General features: G+C 43.7%; 1 protein-coding gene across 1 annotated transcript; it reads left to right on the forward strand.

Moving 5' to 3' along the window:
- The first annotated feature begins 3,672 nt into the window (after positions 1–3,672).
- LOC123397043 (cytochrome P450 71A1-like) lies at positions 3,673–6,804 on the forward strand. The gene is made up of 2 exons (XM_045091751.1): positions 3,673–4,615; positions 5,951–6,804. The coding sequence occupies exons 1-2, from the start codon at positions 3,713–3,715 to the stop codon at positions 6,566–6,568; spliced, it is 1,521 nt and encodes a 506-aa protein (XP_044947686.1). The 5' UTR covers positions 3,673–3,712; the 3' UTR covers positions 6,569–6,804.
- Positions 6,805–23,480: the final 16,676 nt, after the last annotated feature.

Here is a 23,480-nt window from a genome sequence, read left to right on the forward strand (position 1 = left end):
ATGTAGAGATATGTTACTTTTGAATGACATGTGAAGATGCGATTGTGGAGTTGCTACTAGCCGCCGCACCGAAAAACAAAAGTGCGGCGTCGCTACATAGTGGCCTCCTTCTTTCTTTTGTCCCTTATTTTAGGTGAGCGCAAGTGTCATCTTATCCGATGGGCTGGACATTGTTCCAATTTCAGCAGGACTAATTCTTTTTTGTAAAAATATTTCTGTCTTTTATAAAGCTAAGGTATGCCTTTGACGTACTCACAAAAAAGCACAACTAACTTTTTATCTTTTTTTGGCAGATTCAACTGTTTTGAGAATATTCATGTATTTTAAATCCTAACTCCAAATTTAAAAAGTTATATGCGTAAATCACTCATAAAAATGTCTACATACCAAATATCATATTATTTTTCATGTTAGTCATTTCTAAAATTATGTTTATGTTGCATCTATAGTTTTAATGAATACTCTTCTCTGTATGAGGTATTTTTAAAATGCTTATTCGTTATGCATGTCCTTACATATTGATGATTGTTTTGATGGAGATATCTAACATATTTGCAAGTAAATTAAGTCTTGACTTGAATTACAATTGCAAACACATATATCAATAAGACAAAACTAATGCTCTTATGCACGTGCTATCATTGAGTACTAAAGTGTACTTCAATATTTTCAACCCAATGCACTATTTTTGGGTATCACTAAGGGGGAACAGGACAAAGACATCAATTGATATCGGAAACTAGGTAGATATTTCTATTGTCTAATGAACTGGACACAACTCCAGTTACTTCAAAAATAGCCCCACCTTTATATTTGTGCACACTATAACTTATCACGTTGTTTCTCGTATGGCACTGTGAAAGATTTCAAATGATTTGCTGGTGTTGTCGAATGTGTGTATGGCGGGTGATTTTATATTTCTCCCGTTACAAAGTACGGACATCGCAGTTACCCAAAATTCTTGCTGCATTTTGTCGGATATAACCATCATGAACCTGGAAAAACAGCAGAGGTTTCATTGGAGTTTTCTTTAGGTAATAACACTAGTAGTGCCTAAACTTGTCATCGATGATCACTTTGGTGCTTAAACTTGAAAAATACATCAAACTGGTTCTATAAATTGGTTGTATGGTTCAAATCACGTTCAGATACGTATGTACTGTTGACTAGGCATGCCAGCATGACGCGGGACCCATTTATAGTGACGGACAGACTAACATAGAAATTGTACGACTCAATGACCATCAGGTCCACCTGCCAATGAACAACAAAAATTAATAAAAAATAAAGATATCTTCGTATTCAAACAGGTGACCTGCATGCTATTAATGACCCGCCCTAACCACATAGCCAAGGTAATTTTGTTGTATACTCACACGGCTCCTGTTTATTTAACTAACTCCACCGTGGAGTTAAATAGGTTGCAATGAGTGTCACCCATTTTCCACATGTTAGTTATTTTTCTTCCTTAGAAATTATAAAAGTATTCAAACTATAATTACAATATTAAGAAAACATTAAATTTAATTATTAAATCATGAATTTAAATAATAATAAACAAATAATAAAACTGTTGTTGGAATTTTTAAAAGAATTTTCATATATAATAAAATAATTTTACAATCTCCAACAAAATATACATTTTGAAATGTTCATCTAATTTTCAAAATCTTCATCTTTAAAAGATATATCCACGTGCTCCCTTTTTAGAACTTTTGTTTTTTACTTTTTATGTGACCCTTCCACATGTGACCTTCTTTCGTTTTTAGAAATTTTAGAACATATGTAAAATATTGTAATAGTAATCAAGATAAATCTAGAATCTTATTGTCTTAAAATATTTTTTAACTAGAAAAATGTATGCATAGTTTAAAATGTGTTCATTTAAATGTAAGAATGTATAAAATCCTTGGGGCAAACTAGACTGTTATATATATTTTTACGCATATTTTAAAATTTATTTTCATTCAAAAAAATATATATATATTTACAAACACATTTACTTTATTAAAATACATGGACACTTTTTACAACTAGAAATACATTTCTTAAAAGCATGAACACTTTATATACTACGTGAATATCTTGTAATTTCCAAAAAAAAACCAACTAACAGATGTAAAATGGGTTGCACTAACTTTACCCCATTTAACTCCACGGTCTTGTAGGGTAGATAAATTGTGCTAGTGATGATGAATAGACAATAATTTTACCTCTTGAAAGTGGTTACGTAGGTCGTTCGTGGAGCACAGTCCCTGGTTCAAATCTCAGCCTAACCATTTTTTGTTTACTATAATTATGTACTAACAGGTGGGACCCGATGGTCAATGAGACATACTCTTTGTGTCAGTCTATCCGGCACTGCAAGTGGGCCCTGCACCAAGCTGGCATGTCTAGTCAGCAATACATATGTATCTAGACATGATTTGAACTGTATTTGAACCATATTGCCAAGTTTTGAAACCAATTCGTCGTATTTTTCAAGTTCAGGCATCAAAGTGAACATCCATAACAAGTTTGAACACCATTGGTGTTATTTCCTCTCTTTTTTTCTCTGAGAACTTTGAAAACTTTTCGTCGGACCTCATAGTCAGACCAAACTGTAGCACGAGCTTAGCCGTTACCCGGCGGCTTTATTGGCACGCAGGACCGGCCCTGGTGTATGGCGGACGAGGCGATCGCCTGGGGCCCAGCTCTGGTAGGGGGACCATGATCTGTGATGCATGTATATGTAGGCCAGTTAAAAAACGAAAAAGAATACGTGTTGGGCTTGGTGGCTAATCGCTAGCGGAGAAAGGGTCAAGTGTTATCTTTTTTGGCACGCATTCATCCATCCATCCATCCATAGGGATCGCTAGTTTCAAAGAATAGAAAAAATTCATAGTGATCGCTGCCTCATCGTCATCCTTTGTTTGTCACTCGAGACTCTACCGTGGCTTCAGTTTCTTGCCGGTTGCCGTCGCTCAGCGTCCTGCTGCCTGCCGGCCCTCGCTTCGCTCCCGATTCTTGCTGCCCAGCACCGTGCCGCCGTTGACTTATCTTGATCTTGCCGACCGGCCATCCGCAAGACTAGGAGTTCATCAATCATCGTCCTCTTAGTCTTTCAAAGATACACAATGATTTATCAGTAAGCAATTTCAGTGTACATGTCATAGAATTGTTAAGGTGTTTGAAATTGTATGTACTATTTTTCTTCATTATGTATGCTTGGTTGAAAAATCACTTAATTTTTTACAAATAAAGTTAGACATATAATGTGCAGAAAAACACACACACACACACACATATATATATATATACATATATATATATATATACATATATATATATATATACATATATATATATATACATATATATATATATATATATATATATATATATATATATATATATATAGTATTAGGGGCCATGTTGCCGAGTTCGCCAATGGCCCTCTGAAACATAGGGCCGGCCCTGTTGGCACGATCACGATCACATGGACGAAATCAAAGTTGACATGATCCGAAGACAATGACACACTGCCGTCGCTGCCCCTCGACCTCACAAGTCACACCGCACTCTCCGCCTTTTTCTGGCAGAAAACCAAAGTCTCAACGCCACACCTGCACCTAATAATCGAATCAAAATGTCACAACGCCACACGATATATACCCAGGCAAGAATTTTTCAACTAGCATATCCAGGAGACCAGCACAGTTGTCCAGCAGAAATGTCTCCATACGCCGTGCTCGTCGCGGCCGCCGCCGTGGTAGTCGCCTTCTGCTACGTGACCAAGAAAGCTCCAAGCAAGAACAGCAAGCTCCCGCCGTCGCCGCCGTGCATCCCGCTGCTGGGCCACCTCCACCTCCTCGGCCGCCTCGCGCACCGCTCCCTGCGCGACCTGCACGCTCGGTACGGCAGCGACGGCGGCCTCCTGCTCCTGCAGCTCGGGCGCAGGCGGACGCTGGTGGTGTCCACGGCGGCCGCCGCCGCGGACCTGTACAAGAACCACGACCTCGCCTTCGCCTCCCGCGTGCTCAGCGCCCCGGTGCACAAGCTCTCCTACGGCTCCATCAACGTCTCCTTCGCGCCCTACGGCGACGCATGGCGCCGCAGCAAGAAGATGGCCGTCGTCCACCTGCTCTCCCAGCGCCGCGCAGACTCGTTCGCCCCCGTGCGCGCCGCCGAGGCGGCCGCCCTCGTCGCGAGAGTCCGCCGCGCCGCGGAGGCCGGTGAGGCCGTGGAGCTGAGGGAGCTCCTGTACGGCTACGGCAACGCGGTGGTCACCCGCGCGGCCACCGGCGCCGCGGGGGCCACGGCCGAGAGGATGAAGCAGCTGATGGGCAACTCTGCGGCGCTCATGTCGGGGCTCCAGGCGGAGGACGTGCTCCCCGACGCGGCGGCGAAGGTGGTGAGGTGGGCGACGGGGTTCGAGAGGAGGCTGGACGACCAGATGGAAGCGTGGCACAAGTTCCTGTCCGAGATAATCGCCGAGCACCTTGAGAAGAAGAAGAAGAAGAAGTGCGACGACGGCGCAGGGGAGGAGGACTTCTTGGACGTCTTGCTGCGGCTGAGGGAAGAAGGCACCGCCGGACTCGACCTCACCGACGATCGCATCATAAGCATTGTCCAGGTGATCGACCGAAAGCCCAAGAATTTCATCTTTAATTTCGGGTCCATGATCTGTCAATGATTTTCAAAACAAAAATACTAAACATACAGAAAGTTACGTAAGGTTATACAGATTCTTTCTTTCTAACTACCACTCCCCCTCTAATTTTCAAGGGAATGGGCCCTCATTTTTCTTAATCTTCAATCAAAACCCATCTATTTACAAAACTTATGTAAATTTATGTATGTATAGCATTGCTGTTTTTAAAATTGCTGTTTTTCTTATTCGTACAATGATCTTTTTTCAATTTCAGTTAATTCTCTATTCTCCAACTATTCTCTTTATTTTGAAAAATGTTTTAAAGAATGCAGACCACGCCCGATTATTCTGTTTATTTGTATATATGTCAGCTTTCATTTATCGCCCTATTTTTCTAGCATATATTTGCTACTTTGGCTCAAGTGGTTTTGGTATCTAATTCGTTATTTATTTATTTTGGGTAATTGACACTACATAACTAGCGGGTTTTGCTTCTAGTTGAATTGAACTTTGTTTTATTTATTTTCTTCCTTTTTGCCTTTTTATCTCTTTTGTTTGTTGCTAGTTTCTTCAATTAATGTACATCTTCATATTTTAAAAGTAGCAACGAAATAATATATATCTTACATCTATATTGTGTTCAGAGAACGTAGGTTCTAATAGTATGGTAAGTATGCTTTTCACTTGAATAGTTGCTGGTTAAAGGTGTTAACAAGGCAAACTAGATTTTCTTTGTCTTTTTTTGTGTGAAATAGCAAGTAAAAATCCATTACAGCTGTCTTCACAAGCTCCGAAACAAGCAAATCACAGCAAACAAGTGTGTGCCTGAGGTTTGAAATCATGTAAACTAGTTTGTCATTTCATAATGACATATGTTGTTGTTTGTATGGTGTTATTTTTTTATTAATAAAAAACTGAAAATCAGTCAACTTGATAGTGCCACGTGTAATGTTTGTATAGTGGGGAACGTTAACAGATACTACAGTTAGACGGTCTATAATTTCTAAACCAGTCAATTATCAGTTAGACGGTCTATAATTTTTTTAGCACTTACTCCCTCCATTCCTAAATATAAGTCTTTGTAAAGATTTCACTAGTGGACTACATACGGATGTATATAGACATACTTTAGAGTATAGATTCAATCATTTTGCTTCGTATATAGACCCTTAGTGAAATCGCTTAAAAGACTTATATTTAGAAACGGAGGGAGTACAAAAGAAAAACTCCCACTCAATTGAAACTTAGCAAGACCATTCAGTTCCTTACTAAATTATTTTCCATCCTTTGCTCTGTGTTTTTTGGGAGCATATGTAGGACATGATCTTCGCCGGAACTGAGACATCATCTATTACGCTGGAATGGGCCATGGCGGAGCTCACTGGAAGCCCCAATACAATGGCCAAGCTACGGGACGAGGTAACACGAGTCGCCAATGGCAAGTCGACCATCGAAGAAGATGACATAAGCAGGATGGAGTACCTCAAGGCAGTGATGAAGGAGGTGCTCCGTCTCCACCCACCGGCACCACTCCTCATCCCACACGAGTCGACAGCGACGTCGGTCGTCCAGGGCTATGAGATACCGGCAAAGACGGCACTCTTTATCAATGCGTGGGCAATCGGGAGGGATCCCGTTGCGTGGGGTGACACGACGGAGGAGTTTTGGCCGGAGCGGTTCTTGGCCAACGGCAACGCGACAGACGTGGACGTGAGGGGAAACGACTACCAGCTCCTCCCGTTCGGTGCCGGTCGACGACTCTGTCCTGCCATCAACTTCGCGATGCCGACGCTAGAGATTGCGCTAGCTTGCCTCGTGCGCCAATTCGACTGGGATCTCCCTCTTGGCACATGTCTCGAGATGGGCGAGGCCCCGGGGCTAACCACACCTCCATCGACTCCGTTGCGCCTTGTCCCCAGATGCATGGCAACTTAATTAGGTGTCCATAATATTGTCATACAATTGTTGGAATAAGGGAATGTATTATGAAGATAGAGCATCTCATCGGTGATCGGGTCAGGCTCAACGACATCGACAACATGAGCTTCACGATCCTCAATGTTATTGTATGACTACCTTGAACGATGATGTGATGCAAACACCATTTGACACTATGGGTACCCAATTGTGTGGAGAGTCTATGCATAATACAAAACCATGAATATAAAAAGGACTTGCTAAATTTCAGTCGATTGAGATTTAGTAAAGTCTCAGTTGACAACCTGGCTGTTGGATCCTTTGTTGGTTTAAGATTCGCATAATTGATTATCTGCTTTCAGTTGACTGTTAGGCTGATTGTAATGGGTAGTATCATATATTAGTATCATGCATATGATACTTGTGTATGATACCACAACCGTAATAAATAGTATCAGGTGTTAGTATCATAGGATGGTTCATTTATTGACATGCAAGACACATAGTAACACTTTATTTAATATGATACGGTATCATGATATGATACTCAACCTTCTCTTTCTTCATTTAATTCTATGCCACATCATCAAAATTGCTTAGTTGGCATGCATGATACTACCTATGATACTTCCATTACGGGCAACCTTAATGACCGACCAACCATTTTCCTGTTTGCTTTTCGTGCCGGGGAATGGCTGGCGCGGTGGGCTTGGTTGTTTGTTTTTTGCAGTGTCACTCGTATCGGGGCATCCCACTCTTCTATAGACGTCTACACATGTAGTTTTTTCTTTCTTTCTTTTCTTTTTTTTGTGAGTGTATCTGTCGTGGGTATAAGTCTGACAGTAGATGTGTAGGGTACGAAAGGATGGGCAGAGCCTTAGCTACGGCGAGGTTGTATGAGTTCAGTCCCCTCTACGGTGGAGGTAAAAGCCCTACGTCTCAGTGCTCTTGGGAGCTTAGTGTCGAGTGGAATATAGGATTACAGTAAATGCCAACCCCTGCACCAGTGGGGAAGAGCGGCTTATATAGAGTGCGCTGCCCTCCACAACGGCCCGATGGACAGGGGTGGAATAGTGGCGAATGAATGCCTACGTTACAGGTAACGTATGCTTTAAATGCTTATAATGGTGTATGAAAACGTATGACCGTTGCCCTCCTGGGAGGTTACGATGTACTTAGTGGAATCCAGTCGGTACGTTAAATACGCTCCGAATGCTCGTCACCGACTGGATGATGGGGGAGTCCTTAGTTCAGTCGGAACTGTCTAAGGGCCTTGCCCTCTATGAAGGGTAGTCCTTGGGTAGGACCTATAGGGCAATGCCTATTACCCTACCCTGGGACTATAACCCCATCAGTATCTATTTATCATTTTTATTTTATTAAACTTTTTACACACATTTCTACTTTTATTTTATTTTAGAAATATGTAACATTTAAAAATTTGTAGAACATGATTTTTTTTGGCATGCATGAAGGATTTTTACTCACACTTGTTGATGTCTTTTTTCTATATGGAATTTCTATTTGTTTATTTGTATGTTGCCTTTTCTGTTTATCATTTTTTTACTTTGTTTCATCAAGTATTACCCAAAAAGTAGTTTTGTAATGTTTATATGCCTTTTTTCTATGTCAGGTTGATAGAAAAGCAGTTGCTTTTTATTTATTTTTTCACTAAAAACTATATGTTCCTCACGCACGGGTGCAATTATTAGAACCCACATGTAACTACAAAGTGTGCAATATGCACGCTATTGCATGCATATAAAATCAGGTGCAACTATAAGGAAGAGGGGGGGTTACAACGCGTCCGCCACTACGATGATGTGTGTGTGTCCATTAGATCGGAACATGCATGATATGGGTAATTTTATGATTTAAATTTTTCCAACCACATGGAAGTCAAGGTCTATTGAATATTCGTTTTTTTTTCCAACAATTTTGCTAGAGAGGTGTATTTCCATTTCCCCTTTTTATTGCTCAGTGCATCTTTTTTGCAAATGACATGATTCTTGCTATCTTTTTTGTTTTTAGTTTTTTTGATTAAACAAATTTTATTTCTAAAATTTGAAAATATTGTCATCTAGTTGCACAATTGGCTACGACTACAACCACATGTCTTCAACACGCCCGTAACTCAGTGGTGTTTTCTCGGGAGGGAGTTGCATGTCTATCACTAGGCACGCAACTGGAAACATCAGCATCAAGTACAACTGCGTATTTTCAGCGCGTGTGCAACTCAACTTTGTGGTGTTTGGCGAGGGGTAGTTGTATGTCTAACAATAGGCAGACAACTGCAAGTGCATGTCTTGCAACTGCACCTAATTCGTGGTGTCTTATTGAGGGAGGGACAATTTCATGTCTACCACTAAGCGCGCGACTTCAATTGTTAGCCCCGAGTGCAATTTCAACTAATTTGTTGTGTGTTGTCGGGAGACACTTGTAATTGCATGCCCCTAGTGGTAGACATGCAAGTACAAGTGTCACCCCGTGTGCAACTGCATGTTTTCAACACGGTCGTAACTTAATGGTGTTTTGTCCGGGGGAGGGGGTAGTTGCTTGTCGACTACTAGGTACGCAAACTGCATGTGCTCCCCCGGTTTCAACTACATGTATGCAATGCTATTGTAACTAATTTGTGGGGTGCTATTTAGGGGGGTGGCGGGAAATTGCATATCTACCACTAGACACGTAATTGCAAGTGTCACCCCCGACAACAATTGCATGTCTTCAATGCGACTACAACTAATTAATTTGTGGTATTTTCTCTACCACCAGGCACACAACTTCAAGCGTCCCCCAAGTGCAACTGCATGTCTATAACGTTACTTGTATTGATTTCTGGTGTGTTGTCGGGAGGAAGGCAGCTGCATGTTTATCACTAGGCACACAACTGCAAGTGTCACCCCGACTGCAACTTCATGTTTCCAACACGGTTGTAACTCAGTAGTGTTTCATTGGGGGAGGGAGGTAGTTGCACGTATACCACTAGGCACGCAATTGCAAGTGTCTTTCCGACTACAACTGCATGTCTATCACACTATTGCAACTAATTTGTGGCATTTTTGGGGGGGGGTGCATTTCTACGATTAGGCATGCAACCGCAACTGCAAGTATTTGATGCAACTGCAACTATGTGTTGCTTTGTTGGTGAGGGAGGGGTGCGAAAGTTGCATGTCTTCCACTGGGCATGCAACTGCAAGTGTCTCCCCCGGCTACAATTGCAACTCCGGCAAGAGGGGGCGGAGAGGTAGACGAGTTCTCCGGCAGCGTGACGGCGCGCCAGTGGTGGTGATGATCTACTCTGACAGGGCTTCGCCTAAGCTTCGCAGAAATACGATCTAGAGGAAAAAATGCATGGTATAGGGTCGAGCAGCACGTGGAAAAGTTGTGTCTCAAAAACCCTCAATACCTCTAGTATATATCTGAGGGAGGGAGGAGAGGAGGCAGCCTCAAACCTTCAAGGTTTGCCCGAAATTGGAGGTGGAGGAGTCCTACTCCAATCCTACTTGGAGTAGGATTCCACCTTCCCACTTGGAAACTCTTTCCACCTTGTGTTTTTTTCCTTCTCAAACCTTATGGGACTTAGTGGGAACTTATTCCAGCCCACTAGGGGCTGGTTTATATCTTCCCATAGCCCATGAGACCCCTTGGGGCGTGACACCCCTCCCGATGGTACCCGGCACTCCCGGTACACTACCGATGAGCCCGAAACTTTTCCGGTGACCAAAACAGGACTTCCTATATATCAATCTTTACCTCCGGACCATTCCAGAGCTCCTCGTAACGTCCTGGATCTCATCCGGGGCTCTGAAAAACTTTCGGTTACCAACACCTATAACTCAACTATACTGAAACGTCACTGAACCTTAAGTGTGCAGACCCTACGGGTTCGAGAACTATGCAGACATGACCCGAGACACTCCTCGGTCAATATCCAACAGCGGGACCTGGATGCCCATATTGGATCCTACATATTCTCCGAAGATCTTATCGGTTGAACCTCAGTGCCAAGGATTCATATAATCCCGTATGTCATTCCCTTTGTCCTTCGGTATGTTACTTGCCCGAGATTCGATCGGCGGTATCCGTATACCTATTTCAATCTCGTTACCGGCAAGTCTCTTTACTCGTTCCACAATACAAGATCCCGTGACTTACACTTAGTCACATTGCTTGCAAGGCTTGTGTGTGATGTTGTGTTACCGAGTGGGCCCCGAGATACCTCTTTGTCACACGGAGTGACGAATCCCAGTCTTGATCCATACTAACTCAACGGATACCTTTGGAGATACCCGTAGAGCACCTTTATAGTCACCCAGTTATGTTGCGACGTTTGATGCACACAAGGTATTCCTCCAGTGCGAGTGAGTTATATGATCTCATGGTCACAGGAACAAATACTTGACACGCAGAAAACAATAGCAATAAAGCGACACGATCAATATGCTACGTTCACAGTTTGGGTCTTGTCCATCACATGATTCTCCTAATGATGTGATCCCATTATCAAGTGACAACACTTGCCTATGGCCAGGAAACCTTGACCATCTTTGATCAATGAACTAGTCAACTAGAGGCTCACTAGGGACAGTGTGTTGTCTATGTATCCACACATGTATTTGAGTTTCCAATCAATACATTTCTAGCATGGATAATAAACGATTATTGTGAACAAGGAAATATAATAATAACTAATTTATTATTGCCTCTAGGGCATATTTCCAACAGTCTCCCACTTGCACTAGAGTCAACAATCTAGTTCACATCACCATGTGATTTCAACGAATCCAACACCCATATAGTTCTGGGGTCTGATCACGTCTTGCTCGTGAGAGAAGTTTTAGTCAACGGTTCTAAAACTTTCAGATCCGTGTGTTCTTTACAAATCTTTATGTCATCTTATAGATGCTGCTACTATGTGCTATTTGGAAATACTCCAAATATCTACTCTACTATACGAATCCGTTTCACTACTCAAAGTTATTCAGATTAGTGTCAAAGCTTGCATCGACGTAACCCTTTACGATGAACTCTTTAACCACCTCCATAATCGAGAAAAATTCCTTAGTCCATTAGTCACTAAGGATAACTTTGACCGATGTTCAGTGATTCAATCCTGGATCACTCTCTGTATCTCTTAACAGACTTGTGGCAAGGCACATATCAGGTGCACTACACAGCATGGCATACTGTAGAGTCTACGGCTAAGGCATAGGGGACGACCTTCGTCCTTTCTCTTTCCTCTGCCGTGGTCGGGCTTTTGAGTCTTACTCATATTCACACCTTACAATACAACCAAGAACTCCTTCTTTGCTGATCTATTTTGAACTCCTTCAAAAACTTGTCAAGGCATGCATTTCATTTGAAAGTTCTATTAAGAGTATTGATCTATCTCTATAGATCTTGATGCTCAATGTTCAAATAGCTCTATCCAGGTCTTCCTTTGAAACACTCCTTTCAAACAACCTTTTATGCTTCACAGAAATTCTACATTACTTCTGATCAACAATATGTCAACCACATATACTTATCAGAAATTCTATAGTGCTCCCACTCACCTTTTTGGAAATACAAGTTTCTCATAAACCTTGTACAAACCCAAAAGCTTTGATCATCTCATCAAAGCGTATATTCCAACTCCAGATGCTTGCACCGGTCCATAAAAGGATCGCTGGAGCTTCCATACTTGTTAGTATCCTTAGGATTGACAAAACCTTCTGATTGTATCACATACAATCTTTCCTCAAGGAAACCGTCGAGGAAACAATGTTTTGTCTTCCTACGTGCAATATTTCACAAATAATGCAACAACTACTAACATAATTCCAACAGACTTTTGGCATCGCTACGAGTGAGAAAGTCACATCATAGTCAACTCTTTGATCTTGTCGAAAACATCTTTGCGACAAGTCGAGCTTTTCTTAATAGTGACTTATCACCATCATCGTCTGTCTTCCTTTTAAAGATCCATCTTTACTTAATAGTCTTACTACTATCAAGTAGTTCTTCCAAAGTCTACACTTTATTTTATGCATGGATCCTCTCTCGGATTTCATGGCCTCCAGCCATTTGTCGGAATCCGGGCCCACCATTTCTTCTCCATAACTCGTAGGTTCATTGTTGCTCAACAACATGACCTCCAAGACAGGGTTACCGTACCACTGTGTAGTAGTACGCGACCTTTGTCGACCTACGAGGTTTGTAGTAACTTGATTCGAAGCTCTAATGATCACTATCATCAGCTTCCACTTCAATTGGTGTAGGCGCCACAGGAACAACTTCCTGCGCCCTGCTACACATTGGTTGAAGTGACGATTCAATAACCTCATCAAGTTCCACCACTCTCCCACTCAATTCTTTTGAGAGAAACCTTTCCTTGAGAAAGAATCCATTTCTAGAAATAAACACTTTGCTTTCGGATCTGAGATAGGAGATGTATCCAACTATTTTGGATATCCTATGAAGATGCATTTTATCCGCTTTGGGTTCGAGCTTATCAGACTGAAACTTTTTCACATAAGCGTTGCAGCCCCAAACTTTTAAGAAACGACAGCTTAAGTTTCTCCAAACCATAGTCTTTACTGTGTCATCTCAACGGAAATACGTGGTGCCCTATTTAAAGTGAATGCGGTTGTCTCTAATGCATAACCCATAAACGATAGTGGTAATTCGATAAGAGATATCATAGTATGTGCCATATCAAAATAGGGCGTAGCTATGACGTTCAGACACATCATCACACTATGGTGTTCCAGCTGGCATGAACTGCGAAACAATTTCCACATTGTCTTAACTGTGTACCAAAAACTCGCAACTCAGATATTCATGTCTATGATCATATCGTAGACAGTTTATCCTCTTGTCACAATGATCTTCACTCTGAAATAACTTTGAGCTTTTCAATATTTCAGACTTGTGATTCATCAAGTAAATACTCCTCTATCTACTCAAATCGTCAGTGAAGTGAGAACATAACAATATCCACTGTGTGCCTCAGCACTCATTGGACTGCACACATCAAAAATGTATTACTCCTAATAAGTTACTCTCTTATTTCATGTGGCATGTTTTGCATGTCTCAAGTGATTCAAAATCAAGTGAGTCCAAACGATCCATCTCTATGGATCTTCTTCATGCATTTATACCAACAGGTATGGTTTGCATGTCTCAAACGTTTCAAAAATGAGTGAGTACAAAGATCCATCGGCATGGAGCTTCTTCATGCATTTTATACCAACATGACTCAAGTGGCAGTGCCACAACTAAGTGGTACTATCATTATTACTTTATATCTTTTGGCACCAATATTATGAACATGTGTAACACTACGATTGAGATTCAATAAACCATTGAGGGTAATTATTCAAGCAAATAGAATAACTATTATTCTCTTTAACTGAATAATCCTATTGCAATAAACACGATCCAATCATGTTCATGCTCAATGCAAGCACCAAATAACAATTATTTAGGTTTTACCACTAATCTCGATGATAGAGGGAGCGTGCGATGTTTGATCATATCAACTGAAAGGATCGATATGGTTGGCTAGAGGGGGGGGTGAATAGACAACGACCACTTTTTAATTAATCTTAGCAAGTTAAGGTAAACACCCTACGGGTTCACAAATAATACGACAATGAGGTGAACCCTATAGAAGCTAACAACGAGAGCTATTAAGACAAGTAAGATATAGTCACAAGCATAAGCAAATACAAAGTAAAGGATAGAGATAACCACAAGTGGAACCGATGGAGACGAGGATGTGTTACCGAAGTTCCTTCCCTTTGACAGGAAGTACGTCTCCGTTGGAGCGGTGTGGAGGCACAATGCTCCCCAAAAAGCCACTAGGGCCACCGTATTCTCCTCACGCCCTCGCACGATGCAAGGTACCGTGATTCCACTATAGGTGCCCTTGAAGGCGGCGACCGAACCTTTACAAACAAGGTTGGGGCAACTCCACACAAAGCTTGGAGGCTCCCAACTAAACCACGAAGCTTCACCACAATGGAATATGGCTTCGAGGTGACCTCAACCGTCTAGGATGCTCAAACACCCAAGAGTAACAAGATCCGCAAGGGATTGGTGGGGGAATCAACTTTTCTCTTGGTGGAAGTGTGGATCTAGGCCTTCTCAACCAATCCCTAAAGAATCAACAAGTTTGATTGGCTATGGAGAGAGATCGGGCACTTTTGAGCTTGGGGCGCAACAATGGAGCTTAGAGAGGTAAGAGATAAGGTTCCTCAGCTAGAAGAACCCTTTATATAGTGGGGGAGAAAATCAGACCGTTTTCCCACTCTCTGCCCGAACTCCAGCGGTACTACCGCTGGCACTCCAGCGGTACTACCGCTGAACAGGGGCGGTACTACCGCCGCCTGGCGGTACTACCGCCGCCTGGCGGTACTACCGCTGGATGCAGCGGTACTACCGCTGACACCAGCGGTACTACCGCTGGCCCTTTGGTAGTGCAAAAGCACTACTACCGCCAAGAAAGTCTTCGCAAAAAGGTCCGTCCACGAACTACCGCTAGGCAGGTGGAACAAAGCTCCTGGAGCGGTACTACCGCTGGCCAGGGGCGGTACTACCGCTGGCTGCAGCGGTACTACCGCCAGCAATCCAGCGGTACTACCGCTAGAGCCAGCGGTACTACCGCTGGGGACCATTTTGCAAAGATGCGAGAAACAAAGTGGCGGGGGCCGCTCCAATGATGAAGGAAAGGGAGAATGTGAAGTGTGCGTGTGCAAAGATAGATTCCACCCAAACCTTTCCACTACGGATCCCCTCTTAATAGTACGGCTTTCCTATGACTCAAATAAAGAGAATCGAGGAGAGCATCGTGCTTCCGTTCCATGAATGAGGAGACGTGTCGTCTTGTGCCGTTGACGTGTGTTATCTGAAACCTTAACACACACGGTTAGTCCTGTACGGTACTGTCATCAATCACCAAAATTACTTAGGAATAAACTATGCCCCAACAATCTCCCCCTTTTTGGTGGATTGATGACAATACCGGATTTGCACAGATAATAATATGAGAACAAAAGGATAGAGATATATGACAATACGGGGCATATGACTCATAGCATATGAAGGAAATAAAATCTCTCATAAGTTCATGTCTCACACAATATAGCAAACTAAGCAAACCAAGTTCGAAGCAAACCATAAGAAATAAAGCAAAGCAACGCAAGTTCGAATATGAAAGCAAATTCAGCTCCTAGACTCTCTCCCCCTTTGGCACAAGACACCAAAAAGGGGCACACCTAATGCCACAGGTAGCTACTCCTCATCCTCAGCATCGCCAGACTCATCGGTCCCCTCCTGATCGACCTGCTCCTCCTCGTCCGCCTCATCCCCAGACCACTGGTATCCTTGGGCCTGCATCCAAGTAGCCTCTGGAGTGATGTCGTCCTCAGATCCGCTGGAGATGTCCACATCAAGAGTCCTGAGGACACGCTTATGCCTCTGGCGGCTCTCCTTCTGAGCCACGTGCGTCCGGTACTGACCCTTAGCCTGCATACAGAATAGATTCTTCATCTTGTCCTGCAGCTTGATGGCCCAAGATGGCATGGCAGAAGGGCGGGACTGAGAGGCGGTTCCTCTGTCAGCAGCAGTCTCAGTGTCAGTATCCATGTGCTGAGAGGAAGTGGATGGGTTGGACCATTTGTCCTTGACGCGAAGCTTGATTGGGTCGTGCACAATGTAGTCTGACTGGGCGTAGAGCACCTCCTCCGGAAAAGCCTCTTGCCACTTATGGCGAATATATGCGAACAGATAGGGCCCGTAGATGGAAACCTTACGCATGATGATGCAGTTCCATAGCTCCGTGAACATTACACCAGAAATATCCAGAGGGGCAGACTCCTGAGTCATAGCCTCCTCACACAGCAGCAGCATCTCAGCCAAGGAACCATGAACCTCGTCGAAGTTACCAATGCGAGGGAAGAGGGTGTTGCGAAGGATCCGGTGCATGATGTCCAGATGCTTGGGGAGCACACCCTTCCTCACATAGAGCTTCTGCAATCTGTCCTTTGCGGGGGCCCTATCGGTGGGGGCTGCAGCATGAGGACGTAGCCCAAGTGGAGTGTCAGCTCCCTGGAAGTCAATGTTGAGGAATTGCATGAACTCACGCCAGGTACCGGTCATCTTCTGAGTCCCAGTCATCCACACCATAGAGCGCTCTGCATCAGGAGAGAAGTGGATCGTGACATAGAACTGAGCAACAGCAGTGGGATCAAAATCTGTCTTGTATGTGATGATGTCCTTGATGCCCAGTTTGTCAATCAGTGAGAGGGCATCACCAAAATATTCTAGGTTCCGCTAAAGATGGGCTAGGTCAATCCACTGAACGGAGACATAGTTTTTCTTGAAATGCGCAACAACATCCCGGTAGATCCTGCACTGATCCCTGGCCCAGACATGGTCAACATCCTTGATCACAGCCCTCTCGTTGAGATAGTGGTTCTGAGTGCGAAACTGCAGAAAGCCCTTGGGGGACATTGTACGGACATTGACCATCTTCTCCTTGTGTGCGACCTTCTTGAAGGACTGCCTTTTGGGTTGCAGACCTGAGGTGGCAGACCCCTCGGGAGCCTCTTGGTTGCGATACTGCTTTGACTGCGTGTCACGAGGGGGGTTCGAACGGCGAGAGCCACCTGTGACACAAAACACACAGCGAAAAGAGGCGACAAAAAGAGTCAAGGCAACGAATCTTTGAAAACATAGAAGAAATAAACACGCGTTGCTAAGCACATAAAAGGAATACACAGTGAATGCTCCTGGCGGTAGTACCGCTGGGGCCTAGCGGTAGTACCGCTACCCCTGGCGGTAGTACTGCTGGGGTCCTAGCGGTAGTACTGCTACCCCTGGCGGTAGTACCGCTGGGGTTTGACTTTTCAGATCTGACAGATAAAAATCGTTACGAGGGCATGGGTTGTATATGAACATAAAGAACTCCACCCCAGCCCTACTTTACATGAGGAACACTAGTAACACGAAATAAGTACATGCCTAGGCAAGAGAGAGCAAGTTTTAGATCTAATCCAAACCAAGTTCAAGTGCTAGATCTAAAACAAGTAAATCCTAGAGCATGGCAACATAATCAACAACAATCCATTGGACCTATACTCCCCTCAAATATCTCCTTCATGCCACCCAAGAACTAGCCATAAGATCAAATATATGGATTCAATCCCCAATGCTCCTATCTCTAGAACGAGAACATCAACCAAATAGAAGAAGGGAGGAGCTTTACCGGGATTCATGGCTATTGGAGGAGGAAGGAGAGGTGGAGCAACCCTTCCAAACCAACGGGGAGAAGGAGCTCCACGAAACGAGATCCAAACAGGGAGTTTTCGGACTAGGGGAGGGAGGAGCCGCGAGGAAGAAGAAACAGGTTGAGAAAAATGGGCTCCCCCTCCTTTATATAGCCGAAGGGGCACGGGCCAGCGGTAGTACCGCTGAGGTCCCAGCGGTAGTACCGCTACCTGGCGGTAGTACCGCCAGATGCAGCGGTAGTACCGCTGGGGTCCTGGCGGTAGTACCGCTCCCCCTGGCGGTAGTACCGCTCCCCCTTGGGGCAGCCCTAAAAATTTCCTAGCCGTTTGTGTTAGATGGGAATCCTGGCGGTAGTACCGCTATCCCTGGCGGTAGTACCGCTGGGGTCCTGGAGATAGTACCGCTACCCTGGCGGTAGTACCACTGTAAATGTCGCAACGCGGCTAAGGAAAAGAGATGAACTTGGGCACATGACAACTGAGTAAAAATAGATAGCATCTAGGAAAATGTACTGACTTGTCATTGTATATCCTTTCTTCTATACGCAAGAAAGGATGGAGGGGCGGTGGCCGAGGCCACCTATGTTTGAGACAATGGTATGACACCGCGAGGAATTATCCTTGGGTTCATGACCAATGCTCGTCTTTGAAGCACAAGTGCCATTTGACAATGGCTAAAGTGAAAGACTAGATTGATTTATGCATAATGGGGGGAGGGAAAGTTCATTGAGAGAACAACACTCCCCCTATGTCCATGCCTACATCTAGACCAAGATGGAATGCAAAGTGAGGTGCAATATGCCTAGTTTCAGTCCACATTACTTGAATCAATGATATTTAGCTCATGCCTTAACTCCCGGAACCTTGCTTCATCTAGAGGCTTAGTGAAAATATCTGCAAGTTGCTCTTCAGTGTTGATGAAGTGAACCTCAATATCACCTAGCTTGATATGTTCATGAATGAAGTGATGACGAATATCAATATGTTTGGTTTTGCTATGTTGCACTGGGTTGAGGGAAATCTTGATAGCACTTTGATTGTCACATAGAAGAGGCACTTTGTCACAAGTGACACCATAATCCTTTAAAGTTTGCCTCATCCATAGCAATTGTGCACAACAACTTGCAGCTGCCACATACTCAGCTTCGGTGGATGATAAGGAGACGCAATTCTGCTTCTTTGAAGACCAACTTACCAAAGAGCGACCAAGGAATTGGCATCCTCCAGACGTTGACTTCCTCTCCACACAATCTCCTGCCCAATCTGAGTCAGAATAGCCAACTAGATTGAAGTTTGCTCCTTTGGGATACCAGAGGCCAAAGTATGGGGTATGAGCCAAATATCGAAAGATTTGCTTAACAGCCATGTAATGACTTTCTTTTGGTGCGGATTGAAACCGTGCACATATCCCTACACTCAACATAATATCCGGTCTAGATGCACAAAGGTAAAGGAGGGATCCAATCATGGAGCGGTATACCTTTTGATCCACTGCTTTACCATTGGGATCACTGTCAAGCTTGCATCTTGTTGGCACGGGGAACTTGACCGGCTTGACATCTTCGAGCTCGAACCGTTTGAGCATGTCTTGAGTGTACTTGGCTTGTCTGATGAATGTCCCTTCTAGACCTTGTCTAATCTCGAACCCGAGGAAGAACTTCAACTCTCCCATCATGGACATCGCAAACTTCTCAGTCATTAGTGCAGCAAATTCTTCATTGAATGAAATGTTAGGAGAGCCAAAGATAATATCATCAACATATAGTTGGCATATGAACAAATCCCCTTTAACCCTCTTAGTAAAAAGAGTGGGATCTATCTTCCCAATTTCAAACCCACGATCTTGTAACAACTCAGTAAGATACTCATACCACACGCGTGGGGCTTGTTTAAGGCCATAGAGTGCCTTATTAAGTTTGTACACGTGATTGGGGAGCTTGGGATGTTCGAATCCCGGGGGTTGTTTGACATAGACCAACTCATTCAAATGACCATTAAGAAAAGCACTTTTCACATCCATTTGCTGTAATTTGAAGTTATGATGAGAAGCAAATGCAAGTAACATGCGAATAGATTCTAGACGAGCAACAGGGGCAAATGTTTCACTGTAGTCGATACCCTCGACTTGGGAGTAGCCTTGAGCCACCAATCTTGCCTTGTTTCGAATCACAATTCCATTGGCATCTTGCTTGTTCTTGAATATCCATTTGGTCCCGATGACATTATGTTCCTCCGTTGGCCGAGGCACTAAATCCCAGACTTGGTTGCGCTCGAAGTTGTTAAGTTCTTCGTGCATGGCCATAAGTCAATCCTCATCATCGAGCGCTTCCTGTACCTGTTGAGGTTCACAATACGAGACAAACGCGTGATGCTCACAATAATTCCAAAGCTGTTGACGGGTGGATACTCCCCTTTTTAAACTGCCAAGTACATTCTTCATAAGATGTGACTTGACTCTCAGCTTGTTCGCATTCTTGGCTGCTCGACGCTCCAAGAGTTCTTCATTAGATAATGGGGGAGCATCGACTTGTTTCTTTTGCTTGCCCTTGCGTCTTGAGCCGGTTGTTGGAGCTCCAGACGGGAATTGTGAGACAGTCTCCTGATCATCTTGTCCTTCGACTTGAGCAGGTTCACTAGTTTGTTCTTGTATTAGTGGTTGCTCTTGATCTTGATCTTGTGCTTCTACTTGGTCTGAATCTCGGGGTTGCACTTGACTTGATCATGAGCCGGTTCGGAGTCTTGGGGTAGTGCTTGAATATCATGGGACACATCACCATTGTTGGGCAATTGATCTTGACCTTGAGCTTGTTCAATTTGTTGAGAGTCTTCTCTTTGTTCATCGGAAGCGTCTGGGGCTTGTGGGGGTGATGGCTCCACTTGAGTAGAGCATTGTCCTTCTCCTTCGGCCACAAGGGGTTCCTCAATGGGGAGTATTTGACCAATCCCCATTCTTCTTATGGCTTCGGGAGGAATTTCATCACCTATATCACAAAGACCACTTTGCTCCACTTGGGAGCCATTATTTTCATCAAACTCTACGTTACACGTCTCCTCAATTAGTCCGGTGGACTTGTTGAGGACACGGTAAGCATGAGAGTTTGTAGCATAACCAACAAAAATACCCTCATGTGCTCTAGAATCAAATTTAGCTAATCGTGCTCCTTTCTTGAGAATGAAACACTTACAACCGAATACCCGGAAGTACTTGAGATTGGGTTTGTTTCCAGTTAGAATCTCATAAGGAGTCTTGTTCAAGCCTTTGCGGATGTAGAGCCGATTGGATGCATGACGTGCTGTGTTGATGGCCTCTGCCCAGAAGTTATATGGAGATTTGAATTCTGCCATCATTGTTCTTGCAGCGTCTATCAAGGTCCGGTTCTTCCTTTCTGCCACACCGTTTTGCTGAGGGGTATATGGTGCAGAATATTGGTGCTCTATTCCCTCATCACCTAGAAACTCATCTAAGGTGTAGTTCTTGAACTCGGTGCCATTGTCACTCGTAATCATCAAGATCTTTGCTTCATGTTGACGTTGCGCTTCATTAGCAAAGTTGATGACCGTTTGTTGAGTTTCACTCTTCCTTTTAAAGAAATATACCCAGGTATATCTTGAGTAGTCGTCAACAATCACTAAGCAATATTTTCTGCCTCCAAGACTATCAAATGTTGGAGGACCAAACAAATCCATATGGAGAAGTTCCAATGGCCTCTTGGTGTAGATAAGAGTCGTTGGACGATGAGCAGTTTCATGAATCTTTCCTTCAATGCAAGCACTGCAAACATGATCTTTAGCAAAGCTCACATTTGTTAGTCCACGAACATGGTCCCCTGTCAGAAGACTTTGCAAAGATCTCATATTGACATGAGCTAAACGGCGATGCCAAAGCCAGCCCACGTCAACTTTAGCCATTAAACATGTCGCAGTCTTAGTGGGTCGCTTTGAGAAGTTCACCACATAAAGACCATTTTCGACATGTCCAACATAGGCTACTTTAAGAGTCTTGCTCCTCAGGAGGACCACAGTGTCAATATTAAAGAATGTGGAAAAACCCATAATTGCAAGTTGACGAACCGAAAGTAAATTGTAGGCAAGTGACTCAACAAGCATGACCTTCTCAATAGATAAATCTTGAGAGACGACCACCTTACCAAATGCCAATACCTTTGAAGAGGATGCATCGACGAATTGGACATGGGTGGGCATAGATGGAGAAGGATGCACATCCACCACTAAGTCCTTGATTCCGGTCATATGATTTGTTGCTCCACTATCGAGCAACCATGACACCCCACCGGAAGCAAACTCCTGCAATAGATCAAGGCTTGGTTTTAGGTACCCATTTTTTAATGGGTCCTTTCATGTTAGAGACAAGGGTCTTAGGAACCCAGATAGCCCATTCAATATCTTCATCGTAGGAACCAACAAATCTGGCATAAACATGCCCATCACTAGCACAACATAAAACATAAGAAGAATTGAGTTTGTCGGCTGTGTTAGTAGGAACGGTTTTGCCCTTCTTGGGGTTCCCATAGTCCACCTTGTTCCTGTTCACCTTCTGAGTCCCCTCACCCTCTTTGACGAAGATGTCCATGAGGGTGAGAGATCGTTTGTTCTTGTTCTTCCTTTTACCTTTTGACTTGGAGGTAAGTCCAAGTCCTTCCTTTCCTACAGCACCCTTTTGAGTGCTCAAGAGATCGTTCAGACTCTTCTCACCTTGTATGCATGCCACAAGGCCCTTCTCAAGTTTCTCCTTTAACTTGGCATTTTCCTCCACAAGATGAACATGCTCACAACAGGGGTTAGTTGCACAAGTATTATCAATTAACACAAAGGGAGGACAAGTAGAGATCTCCTTGGTAAGCTTTGCTTGGATTTGATCATGAGACTCTTTCAGAGAGAAATGAGCACCTTTCAAGGCTTTATGGGCCTTGTCAAGTATGTCAAACTCCTCTTTGAGTCTGTCATGGCCAACCTCAAGAGCATACTTTTTAGATTTAAGCATGCGAGTAAGAACAACATCATGATCTAGTTTCTTTTGTATTTTAGCGCAGTCATCGTTACATGACTCCTCAAGAGCCAAACGAAGAGTGCGCTCTTCCTCTAGAGCACTAGATAATTCGGCAATTTCATCGGCATAGTCACGACTATGTCCCTGAAGCTCGGAGATGGTCTCCTCATGAGACTCAATGAGGTCAGTGGCCTCACCCAGTTGTTCCAAGAGAGCAACAAAGTGCTTCTTGGGTTCTCCCTTAATAGTGCACAGAAACTTATCAAGATCATGCTCATTAAGTTCCCCAACATCACTATCTTCAACACAATTTAACAATGAAGGAGCAGAAGCAATGTTGGTCTTAATGATGGGAGTTACCTGATTGATACCTTTTGCCATGAGGCACTTGGTGATGTGGTTCTCGTTGGGGACGTTGAAGAGAGACACCTTCTGGGAAGAGGTAGTGGCAATAGCAACAGTTGCCGTTCCCACTGTATCATCATCACCATCATCATCGGAAGGATACTCTTCCAGGGCCACCATCCCTTTTGGGTGAGGTTTCTTCACAAAGTTGTTCTTGATTGGAAATGATTTGGTTTTGTATTTGCGAATGAGCTTGCCTCCGTTGTCTTCCCTTTTCTCATAGGGACATTCTTCCACGAAG

Source organism: Hordeum vulgare, chromosome 5H (assembly GCF_904849725.1).
Source record: "Hordeum vulgare subsp. vulgare chromosome 5H, MorexV3_pseudomolecules_assembly, whole genome shotgun sequence".
NCBI classification, from domain to species: domain Eukaryota; kingdom Viridiplantae; phylum Streptophyta; class Magnoliopsida; order Poales; family Poaceae; genus Hordeum; species Hordeum vulgare.

Coding starts and splice junctions, on each gene's coding strand:
- LOC123397043 (XM_045091751.1), top strand. CDS start 3,713: ATGTCTCCATACGCCGTGCTCGTCGCGGCCGCCGCCGTGGTAGTCGCC. Junction 4,616..5,950: donor GCATCATAAGCATTGTCCAG/GTGATCGACCGA, acceptor GAGCATATGTAG/GACATGATCTTCGCCGGAAC.